This window comes from Thalia democratica, chromosome 4, assembly GCF_965202585.1.
Source record: "Thalia democratica chromosome 4, ktThaDemo2.hap1.1, whole genome shotgun sequence".
In the NCBI taxonomy this organism is placed as follows: domain Eukaryota; kingdom Metazoa; phylum Chordata; class Thaliacea; order Salpida; family Salpidae; genus Thalia; species Thalia democratica.
In genome coordinates this window covers 37,283,970-37,296,479 of record NC_139168.1, presented here as the reverse complement: position 1 = coordinate 37,296,479, position 12,510 = coordinate 37,283,970, and the positions used below count along the sequence as shown (strand labels likewise).

The 12,510-nt window shown below is 23.1% G+C and overlaps 1 protein-coding gene across 1 annotated transcript; it reads left to right on the top strand.

Moving 5' to 3' along the window:
• Positions 1-2,540: 2,540 nt before the first annotated feature.
• LOC145835000 (agrin-like) lies at positions 2,541-8,564 on the top strand. Its single transcript, XM_082942529.1, has 5 exons — positions 2,541-2,685; positions 3,082-3,209; positions 4,426-4,520; positions 6,911-7,019; positions 8,259-8,564. Exons 1-5 carry the CDS (start codon positions 2,557-2,559, stop codon positions 8,263-8,265), a joined length of 468 nt encoding a protein of 155 aa, XP_082798655.1. The 5' UTR covers positions 2,541-2,556; the 3' UTR covers positions 8,266-8,564.
• Positions 8,565-12,510: the final 3,946 nt, after the last annotated feature.

The following is a 12,510-nucleotide window of genomic DNA, read 5'->3' as shown; positions in this document are numbered from 1 at the left end:
CAGTAGTTAGTTGATACTAAAAAAACTATGAAACTAATTTTCTTTTGTATAAAGAATGAAAGTACCAAAACAAATATTCAACCATCTAAAAAAATATATAATCAATTGTTGTTTATTGATATAAAAGGGTTTTTGATCAGAATTTAGTTTAATACTAAAAAAAATTAGTCAGTAGTATCACAATATAATCATGTTGCATACTAATAACCAAACGTCAATGGTTTATAATTTTCTACTTATGTTGCATAAATAAAAACCTACTAGTTTTCGGAAGCTTTAACAAGTTTTACTTTCTGTAATTAAGTTTTATATAATTTAGTTTTAGTGTAAACAAAAAAAAAATTAAATTGAAGCATTTGAAGTTCTCAAGTTATAAAGAGTATTATTATTGTTTATTGAACGATAAAAAAAGTGTTCAAAAAGTTCGGTCTAAGGACATGTTGTACAAAGGAAGCTTTTGGTTATCGAGTCGTACACCACATGCTTATAAAGTTTCTTACAAGCTATTAAACATTTTTTTTTTCATATAAATCTTTAGTAATAAACCAATCATTTAAACGAAGTGAAAGAACTCTAACTAAAATTAATTGAATTTTGTGTTTAAAAATGTACTTAAAAACTTGTCTAGTAACAAAAGAACTAAATAAAAAAATATATCTAACCTTAAATTAACTAATAAAAGGAGATAAACGATACTAATAGCAAACATGTGGTAGCTTGAATGATAGGTTACAACTTTTTTAAAGAAGGTAAAAATGTAATATGCTGAAATATTTTTACGTAAAGTTTTATCAGTAATTTGTGCTAAAAGTGTATTTTTTATTTATTTAACAATTTTACATTTAAATAGATAAATAAGCTTTTGTGTAATTTTATAAGCTTCGTTGTTTAAAACGAGTTAGTTATCTTTGCGGATTAGATTGAGATAAATTAAAACGTTGAAGGATTTTTTATTAATTGTGGAATGTTAATGTACTTAAAATTAAACAAAATTTTTTAAAGATAATTAAATATTATGATAATGATTTTAAGGTGAAAACCTATTCTAAATTCTTCCTTGTCAAAAAGTTCTATAAATATAAAGAAAAATTGATTTTTAAACACATTTTATAAAATCTGTTATAACAACGAAATAGTTTTTGATATTTGTTGCAATGAAAAAATGTTTTGTTCTTAAGTTTAAAGCTAGTTAAACTAAAAGTAATTCTTTAACCGCTTGAATATAAAAGAGTTTTCAGAATTTGAGAAAAAATAGAAAAGTTGTTTTGTAAAAACCGAAATTCATACTCATAATCAAAGCATAAATAATCGAGGTTAGTTTGATATTTACACTAATACTTTTTTTTGCATTCATAATTTTATTTAGATACTTTTAAACTTAAAAATGTAGGTAACAAGATACTGTTATAAGTCTTTTGTTGATTAACATTTGTGCAGATAAAAACGCTTGATTTCATTTGTAGCTTGAAATAAAAAATTAGTTTATTTTTTAACAGTCATTTTAAGGTATGAAAAAATTTAAAAGTAAGAAAAGATAAAACTGGTATTTTTATTAAAATTATTTTTGTTATATCACATTTTCAACATTCTTCCAGTTAGCATAATTTTATCCAAAAATCTACAGCTAAAAACGAATGTAATAAATTTTAAAGCTTTACCTTTTTTTTAATAACAAAAAAAGATATTTTCTATTTTGAAGCATAATTTCAATTCCTAAGCTCCGTAAAATATTTATACAGATTTTAAATAGTTTACAGAAGTGTCAGTTTTTAAAATCTAGTATAAACACAAAATGAATATATTGAAAAACGTAGTTTATTTTTGTAATTCTAGTTTATTTCCTACGAAATAATAACAAAATCAGAGCTTTTTAATAATATCTTTGCAAAGTGCTTTACTTTTGCATTGTTTAAATTAAGGTATTAGTTTAGAATATTTTAGATGTTAACAGTAACTAAAAGCTTAAACCTTACTTTATATAATGACAGAAATTTAACGTTAAAAACACTTCCTAATTTCATAAACTTTAAGAAATCTTAGATCTATTTAAGATTAGAATCTTGTTTTTTTTTTAAGTTTAGTTATGTGCAATATGATTTAAGCATGAAATAGTTTAAACTGTTCATTAAGCATAAAACTATCAAACGAACAAACAACTAACTCAGCAAAAAATAAGTTACAATTCTTAACTGTACAAACTTTCAAGTATTTAAAACTAAACTTTTAAAATTTTATTTGATTCATTTAATCTTATACTAATAATTAAGAACAGCAGTAGAATTGAGTTTATGAAGTAGTAAATATTTTAGTTTTCGGCCATTTATAACTAACTTTGTTTCTAATTTAATTAGTAAAGATTTGTTATAAATTTCAATGTATATTTAATGTAAAATTGATAGCTTATTAAAATTATAGCGAGTTTTTGAATGATACAACTATTAAACCGTACTTTCGAATTTACATAGACCAAGTATCAATGGTATTATAGAAGTAACAAAAATATGAATCAATTAATTTTTAATAATTAAAAACAGGTGTTGATTAAAGAAAATAGATATGAATACATCAATAGTAAAATTGCTAAGCTTTACCATATTGTTAACAATAATGACGCCAGCATTTTCAATGCAACCGTGTGACCCAAATGATCCGACAACATGCGGCTATGGTGGAAAGTGTGAACCGGTTCGTTTAACTATTTCGAAATTTAGATAGTCGACAAAAGTATATTTAGAAATTAAGTTCTACGTTTGAGCTTGAATAAGATGATTTAGAAATATTAACAAACATAATAGTTTATCGGTGTTATAGTATTTTTTACTTTTTGCATCTTGCTTCTTGATTTTCAGCTCAGCTTAAGTTTTTTATTTTGAACAAGTATCTGTGACTTGGTTATAGCCTAAAATAAATATAAAAATGACTTCAATCTTTACATATTACACTTAAGTAGAAAAATATTATTAGTTTATTTGAATTTTTTTATTTAAGAACAAAAATATAGATTATAAGTTATTATTTTTAAATAAACTAAGTATTAAAGTTTGTTTGCATATTTAAAAATTTAAAACAAACTTATTTTAGATCATCAAAAGTGAACATTTTATGCTGTACTTAATGTATGGATACAAATATGAAGACTACGCCTGTATATGCAATATAGAATGCTATAACAAGCCTAGAAGATTGCTTTGTGACCCAAAAACTGGAGTGTAAGTATTCTCAATTTAGAACTAATATATATTTTTTCTTAGTAAAATAAGCTTGTTTAAAATTTCATATTACAAGTAGCATGTTTATATTTACTTTTGTTATAGACTTTAAAACATAAAAAAAGGAAAACTTTTTAGATACTAAAACTATTTACAAAATAAAAGTAAAAAAAAATAAACTAAATAATAGTTTTTGAAATATATTTTTGATAAGCTTGATTTAAATAACAAAATAGTATTTTGTACAATTACTTGTAAAAAATATTGACAAAAATTTATTTTACTAAAAGTATTAAAATGCCCCTTAAAAATGATTTTAGAAAAGCAGATAACGTTTTGAAAATTTATCAACTATTAAAAAAATATAGTCTTATTATTTATTCGTATCTGAATTTAAACTTAAACTTCGTAACTTAATTATTTATCTTTGGGTAATTAAAAAACAAAATACAAAAAAATGTTTTATCAAAATTGGTTCCATAAAATTGATCATAAACATAAAGGAATTGATCATTTAAAATACATTTCAAATGTTAGAAACATATAAAAATTTTATCAGTTATGTTTAAGAAAAAATAAACTTTCAACATTTTATCTAAAAAAATGAGTCAATATGAAGTTTATTAAAGTTTATTAGTTAAAGTAAAGCAATCAAAAGATGTTAAAATATCTTATATTGATTAGACATTATTTTCCAAAAAAATAATATAAAACAGTTGTCAATGAAAAATGAAAAACACCTTATTCAAAAATTATAACTATTTAAAAACGGATTAATCTATTAATCATTATCGAAAATTAAACGTTTTTCTATTTTGTATTAGTATGTTTTTGGTCTAAATAAATATAATCAATTTTTAGGTTTGAAACAATATTATTTAGTAACGCTTAAAAAAGTATCTTGAAAGTTTAAAGTTTACTAGCATGACTTGTTTATCAAAAATTAACTAGATTAACATTTATCGTTTTTAAACTTAATAAAACCGTGATTACTTTTTCGTCAAGTTTATATAGTATAGACAACATGTTTTTGGCTAATTAGTTTATTTGTTTTTGCAAAAAAAATCTGCAATATCAATTGAATATATGTTCTATTTTATGTTGTAGACAGATTATGAAAATTACTACATTCATATTTTAGAAAAGTTTAATAATTAAAACAGTTTAGATTTTTTAATTAAGTGCAAAAATTTTACGCAATGTTTGTAATACGCAGAACCTACTACAACGAGTATTGTATAAAGAAAGAAGAATGTCATGCACAACGACCTATTGTGGCTAACTGTGAAGGAAAATGTGGAAGCTGTAAAAGTTAGTATTTCTTAACCTTTATGGTATTAGAACACCAAACAAGATTTACAAATATTTACATTATTTTTAACAGACTGAAATTACATTAGTACAATAAATTATACAACTATTTGTACTATTAAAAGTTTCAACCGACATACATTTTTAATACTGTTTAAAAACTTTTATTTAAAGGAAATTTAGAAATTATTTATTACCAAATAAAAACTATGTGACATTTATTTATGTTTTATATGTTTAGAGGTGTTTCTTTATCAAATTGTAAATAAAAGCTGTATTAGTTTAAGAAACAACTCTGAATAAAAATGTGAACAAATAAGTTTTAACAACTTTATAATTTTTAGATTCTTGATTTGCAACTAATACTTTAAATTCCATATTTTGGAATAATTATAAAAAACAATACTTTAGCAGTGTCATTTTTATACTTCGTTTAGTATTTATTCAACGTTTTAAGTTCGCCAATGTCTTTTTTTATTTATTTAGAGAGTACAAAGTTTTAAACAGAATTAAAAAACTTCGTTACAAATATGTCAGAAAATGTTTTCGTTACGCTTTTTATAAAAAGACTCAATTTATGATCGGTAAAACTTAAAGTTTACCATTGTGTTAAAATGTTTTGTAATTTTTACTAAAAGAACTAGAAACGATGAGTAACTTTTTTGACTTTTGTTAATAATTAAAAATAAACATGACATTTAAAACTAATTACAAAGTTTTAGGACAATTTATGACATCAGTTTAAAGACATAAGTTTAAGTTTTCTACAATTTAGCACAATTAATTACTTTATAATAAGCTGTGTATTTAATTTTAGAACAGTAGTGTAATAGATTAAAAACCGTAAATTTATTATTTTAATTATATAGTGTTATGCGGATTATGTATTTAATTGGAACACATGTTAAAAATTTCATATTTTTGTGCATGTTAATATTTTATTATTCTAACTTTAAATATATTTTGTAGTTAACGCATTAGTTAATTAACAGTATTTTTTTCATTGTTTAAATGCACAAAGTACAGAAAGCTCAAAAATAAATTAGTAATATGATAATAAATCTTAAAAATACTTGGTTACGGAACACTTAATAAACGCTGAAACATAAAACAAATCAATCATTTTTTTTTGTGTATCATTCAACTTCTTAGAAAAAAAAAATATTAAAAAAATTTGTTTTTAACTTATTTTTTTATATGATACAACAATTTTGTAGTTTTTATGAAACAAAAGAAAATAAATCAAAAAATAACTTTTTCTTGTGTTACTGCTTTTTTTATAATTTTGTTCAACAAACGTAATAACTAATTGCTAAAATGTGTAAAGTAGTCAATATTATTTTACAAAAAAATTGTTTATAAAGTTAAGTAAAATTAAGCAAAATTCAAACTTTAAATGCATTTTTCTTAAAAAAAATTTCTTAAAAAATAATGAATTTTTTTTTACGTATAATTGAAAGTTTAACAATTTTGAATAAGTTTCCTGACGGTTCTTGCTTTTCTAGATCGATTGCGTTTTCTTTAATAATTTCTAATCTACATGAAGTCGTTTAGTTTGAACTAATGTCCTTTAAGGGCACTGGAGACGGTAAGGACATATTTTTTACAAAAACAGACAATGGCTCTTATATGAAAGATAAAGTATTAAATTGAAGTCAGTTTTTATAAAGATATAAAAAGTTTAATTAACACTTGTTATATTATAACAATTTACAAAATACTTAATTTATTGCAAACTGGCGCACGATATCTGTGTTAAACTAATAAAATGTACTTTAATCATTAAGATATATAAGTTTTTGTTACAAGTTTTCAACATAAATGTATTGACCGCAATTTTTATAGCAGATTATTAAAAAAAAAACTGTCCTCTTCTTTTTATTCTTTTATAAGTAGACCTCACATTTTGAGAAAATGTTACTTGCATTATCAAAAAACTAATTCATTGTAAAAGTTAAAAAAAAAGAAAATAACTATTTTACCAAAGGAATAAAATAATAGTTCAAGAAAAGTCATGTTTCTACAAAATGTTTTAAATATTTCAAAATGGAACTGTTTATTTTTAATTTAAACTAATTGAATTATACTTAAAAAACTTTCAACGACTTCCTAAACATTTTAGAAGTATAAGGTATACTTTTAATTAAATAATAATTTTTCCCTTCTTTCAAGTTGGCCTACCTTTTAAGTCCTGACCTTGTATCCTTTTACTTCAAAACACCAGTTTCAATATTAAAAATTGATTAACATGTAAAAAATTTGTCTTATTCTTCTGTGCCCTTATAATTTAATGCAGTTTAATTTAAGTAAAATATTTGATATTTTTTTCTTCTACTTAAAAAAAAAGCATTAATTCTCTGTTACAACTTTAATCACAACAAAACTAATAGTGATAAAACATGACCACTGGAGGAGATGCACCATAGGAATCAGATACAACTGCAGAAACGACGAGCTTTGTTACGAGGATGAACGAGACACATGGAACTACATTTGCAAGTAAGACAAATTTTTTTTGTCGCCAGGAAAGTTAAGTATTATTCTGTTCAACTAAAACTACATATTCTAAAATCTATAGTTTACTATATAGTTATTTATTTTTTCAGAAATCCTATTGTAAATTAAAGGTGACAATTTTTCAAATGAAAACAACTTTTTTGTCAATTGACTAAAAGTATTTAAAAACAAGAAATAGAGTTTTCTTAAAATATCTTACTTTTTTTTATTATGACTTTTTTTTTGTAACTTAATTTTAGCTGATATTAGTTTAAGTTTAATTAGAATTAGCAAACAAGTCTTTCAAAAATTAATATAAATTATAAAAAACAGTTTTACAGATATACGTTTGTTTAGATAAAAATTTCTAAGCAGTTAATATATTAAGAATGGAAAAGTACAGATTTTTTCATTCGTACTTATAAAATTAAATAAAAACTTGTTCGTTCAAACGCGTAATACCAAATTAAAAAAGAAACTTCTTTAGCATTTTGCATAAAAAAGAATATTTAGTTTGATTTTTTTTAGAATGTTTTATATACTAATAAAAACTACTATGTTACTTTGCAGTTTTAATTTTGTTCTTTAAAAATACAGACTAGATGCTTAAAAATGTTTTGACCTATCAAATTTGTGATATGATAAGAGATTTCAAAAATTTTAAATTTAATAATTACATCTTTGATAGTATAAGTTCCAAAACATACTAATAAAACATTTTTTTACTCACTATTTAAGTTTTAAAAAATAATAACTTATTTTAGGTAGCTTTTTTCATGCTTTAAGTGATAGCATCTTTTATTTTTTTACAAAATAACTTTTTTGTGTACACTTAATAAACTTTAGTGCTACAATTTTAGCTTGTTAGTTATTGTCACAATGAAAATTTTTTGATAGTTTTGTAAACTAATGATAGAGTAAAAAAATCAAACAAAAGTTTAATTGCTTAAAAGTAGCTTATATTTTGTAACATTGTATGAAACTTTTATGCTAAAAAGCAGTTATTTATCAACATAAATTTAGTTCTATACAAAAATATTCGAAATACAGTTTTTAAATTATAAGTGTATCTCATTACCTTTTATTTATCTTTAAACTGTAATTTTTTTAGCAATTATTTATTGTTTATTTTTTATTTATTTCGCTGTTAATGTCAAATTTTATTGACACTACTTTTTTAGAAACTAACCAGATACTTTCTCAAGTTAATACTGTTGTATTTAACAATGCTTCTTTTTTCAGAAAATAACACAGACACGAAACCCAAAATAGTTTGAAACGAAAACGAAACTTACGAGCTGTTTTTTTCCACTGTTGTGTTTAGAATTTCTAAAAAAAAACTTTTTAAAGAAGTACATTTACATTATACTTATATTTTTAACTACCTTTCACCTGCTGTGTAAAAAGATACTTAATTGTACGCAAGTCTTCTAACAAAAAATACAGATTTTAATAGACCTCAAATTTTTTTTTATTATTGTAGTTAAAAATTCTTCATTTTTATCTTTTTTTGTCACTAATAGTTTGTTGTAAAGATTAAACCGTTATAAAGACATCAGCATATAAAAAGTATTTCCAAAAGTTTATTTTTGTTTTTTCTTATACATCACTATTGAAGAATATAATCACTAAAGCTTCTACTTACTATTGCTTTCAACATAAGAAAACAAAGTACGAAACTAGACTCCCATATTATTTTAACCTCTTGTCAGCGGTGGCATCTCAACTAAGACGTTTATCCTGTTGCTTGGCAACCGGTGACAACAGCGATGGTTGTTTTTACAAAATCATTTTTGCTCACCCATAACGTTTGCGTTACCTTGACGTCAGTAAAGCCGCTTTGTACGCAATAATTTGGTTCTTGGTAGCAGTTGCATTACCTTATCGTTTAAGCGGTTGTAAAACTGTTTACTTACTCGAAACCAAAATAAACCTTACTTTAATTCGGAAACTGGACTATGCTAAAAACTAAAGTAGTTTTGTTTTTTTTTCTCAGAGGAAGTTTTATATGATGCATGAAAGTATTTCTTTAATACAAAAATTTTCCACAACAAAAATAAATCAGTATAAAAGTTCTTTACTATTCCGTTGAGTGAGCTAAACTATTAGCTAAGTTATTTAATATCTTATTACTTATAAATCTAAAACTTTATATTTATGTAACAAATACAATTTCTTATATGCCATTATTAAAGACTGATGACTTATTTTGAAAGGATAAAAAATATTCGACTAGTAAATACCAAAAACTAATACAAAAGGTTTTCTTTTGTTAGATTAGAAAAAATAACTACTTGTTTAAGTTCATTCGTGTATATCCGTTACTTATTTGGATTTATATTATAATCATACAGATAGTATTTTAAAGTAACCAAATTTTCCAAACTCAACATGTTAACATTTAACTTTGTTTTCAAAGAAACTTTTATTAAAGTTATATTTAATTAAAGTTACATTAAAAGTTACATTACATATAGTAATGTTGTACGTATGCAATATTTTATCATAATTACACCAGTAATGATAAAAATTTCAAGTTTAAAATATTTTTTAGCATGCGGTTTTTGGTACATGCGGTTAATTTAACTTAAAAAGTTAAACTTAAGATGAATTTTTAAGTTATTATTTCAACACCTGCTAAAATACTTTATAATATAAATTACTTAAAAACTACTTAAAGTCAAACATTTTCCATTTAAAATTAAATTCAATAGTCAAAGTAATTAGCAGCTGAAAATAATTATGGATCCTTAAAAAAGTTAAATAAAAGTTAAATAAAATTAGTTTAAGGTGAAAGATGTTCGAAGTTTGAATAAAATAAACAAAATAATTTTTAATGCAGTTGTACATGAAGTTTACAGTTTTAAAAAAGTTAAGGTCGGTTGAGATTACAGTGATTTTAGGGTATTTCATATTATTATAAAACATTTAATTTTATTTGTTTTAAATGACCTCAAAATTTCAATTTAATCAGTAATAAATGCGTATGGGAATAGTTTATTTTATAATTTCAAACACTTAAAAATAAGAATTGTTTAACTTAAAAGAATTTTTTAAAGCAGTTCTCAGCTTTTTCTAAGAATTGCAGTTAGTTTTGTGTTTAAGTAAAACAATTCAGGAAGTAAAACTTTTCTTTGAGATGCGTGCGCTTTTTCCCGATTCGTCATGTTAATGACATTAATCATTAAAGTTTTGGCGACATCTAATACACCTGATGAAATTAAAAACCGCAATAAACTAACAATTAACTTGACGTAAGCCCTGTAGATTACAACAATCTTCCTAAAATTGGAAATCAATTTTTCTAAAAGTTAATTGGAAGTTTTGGCTTTTTAAAATATAGAAAAGCTTTATCATGAAAAGTTTTTATTTATTTTTTAACTATTAATAATGTTAGCATATATAAGACTTTGAAGTTAAATAAGAACACGAATTAGCACTTAATACTGAATTTTAAATTGCAGCTTTAGCACTAACGCAGTACATATTGAATACTTCTCAACACAACTTATATAAATTGTAATCATAAAAACTACATAGTGAAATATTGTAACTAAAAAGTAAAAAAAAGCAAAGGCAAGTTTTCATTCCGTAGTAGTGAGTTTTTGAGAATTTTCGTACACATAATGTTACCATATGCGATTACTGAGATATCTTTTTGTGGTTGATAGATAAACGAAATGGGACTGCATTACAGTGAAGTTCTCGATAAAAAATACTTCATACCGTTTTGACAGTTTTCCTTACCAGTATTTCATTTTATAAAGTAATTTTCTAAAAATATTTAAAGTTTTTAGTCTATTTGTGAATGTTTTGTTTGTTTCTTCTTTAGTTTGCTTTTTTAAACAAACTTTTGCTCTTGAAATAAATTTTAGTAAAAAAGTATTTCAGTTAATTTTCAAATCTATTTTTTGTTTATAAACTATAAGTATACAAACTTTTGGTAGTGTATAAAAATTAAGAAAGTTGAACTTTGTCTAAAATGAAAAGTAGTTTGAGAATGGTCGACATTTTTGCAGTTTTAAAGATTATAAAAGTACTAAGTGATTTATCATTCATAAGTTGTGCTTACAAACATTAAAACAAAAACTCTTAGTTCACTTAAAACTCGTTTATGGTTGCTTTGACAATACTTAGTCTTTTGTAAACAATGTTATAAATATTATTTAGTTTAGTTGAAATTTCAAACGGTTTTATTTTTTAATCAGAATAAGTTTAAAAAAATAATTAAATAAAGCAAAAATAAAAAAATTCAATACTGGAAGAAGAAAGGTTCAGAGATTGATTTAAGCAATTGCCCTTATAACTGCTTAGTTAATTAAGTATTACATTACTTCCAACCTTCTCTACTTTACTCCGTGTTGACAACAATTTTCTTTGATGTTACACATAATGCTTACTACATACTTTTACAACAAAGTAAAATCTTTCGCATTCTGGATAAGAGTATTTTTTAGTTTAGAACAAGTGTTTTATTCAAGTGTAAAAACTTGGATTAATTTCTTATAAATGGCTTAAATGTTAATATTTAGCAAAAATTTAACTTTTAAACTTACCTTCTCTAAGTAAAAATTCTAATAAGTGAATTTAGTATTAAGAAAAGTAGAACATTTTTGTCCTATAAACTTGTATATATACTACTATTTTAGAAACCGTTTTATTTTATTAATTTATTACTTTTTTCTTAATATATACAGATTTTAAAACAAACGATTAAAGCATAAAGAAGTGTGAGTTTTGTACTTTTCTTTATAGAATAAACCATTAAAAAACTCTAAATGTTTTAGTTTTAGTTGCTAAAAAATATGCTTATTTATAAAAAACAGATGAGTTGTTCAATTTTACGATCAGGATCAGAACACATATTCAAAATGTTTTTTATATTGTAAAAAATGTATAAGCATAGACACAAATTAAATATATGTTTATTTAATTAGTGTTTATGGTTTTGAAATATTAAACAGTAATGTTACTGCAAGTTAATTATTTCATTCACTACCGGGATTAAGTGGGAAAAAATTGGCTTTGTCAAATATAATAAAATAGTAAATTGCTTTTTTAAGTAATTTTCAAGTTAAGACAAAAGACTATATAGATTTTAAAACATTAAAATAATTTTTAGTTTTTGTAACCTATATGAAAAAATTCTGTTCTTTGGTGAATTTAAAAGACCGAAAAACTTAAAAATCCTTTTTTTTGAAACTTAATTATTTTGTTTATTAAATGCAGTATGCAAAAAATCCGTTGAACTTGAATTTGATTGTTACTTTTCTGTTTTGACAAAACGTCAAACGCAGCTGACAATCAGAGAGTAAAGTTTAAGGAAGTTATAAAGCGCCGTATTTACTTAAGTGAAGGTCAACCAGAAACCAAACTAACTATTGCCTTAGTTAATTTTTGGTTAAAAGCAACAGTAACAAATTGCAAAAAAAACTATTGTTAGATTTATCGTAACATTATCATAGGGAATCTAATGTACACTGATTTGTTTAAA

Bases quoted from the DNA above. Each gene is read 5' to 3' on its own strand.
- LOC145835000 (XM_082942529.1), top strand. From the start codon at position 2,557: ATGAATACATCAATAGTAAAATTGCTAAGCTTTACCATATTGTTAACA. The intron at 3,210-4,425 runs GTAAGTATTCTC...TGTAATACGCAG, and splicing joins TGTGACCCAAAAACTGGAGT to AACCTACTACAACGAGTATT. The intron at 4,521-6,910 runs GTTAGTATTTCT...CAAAACTAATAG, and splicing joins AAAATGTGGAAGCTGTAAAA to TGATAAAACATGACCACTGG.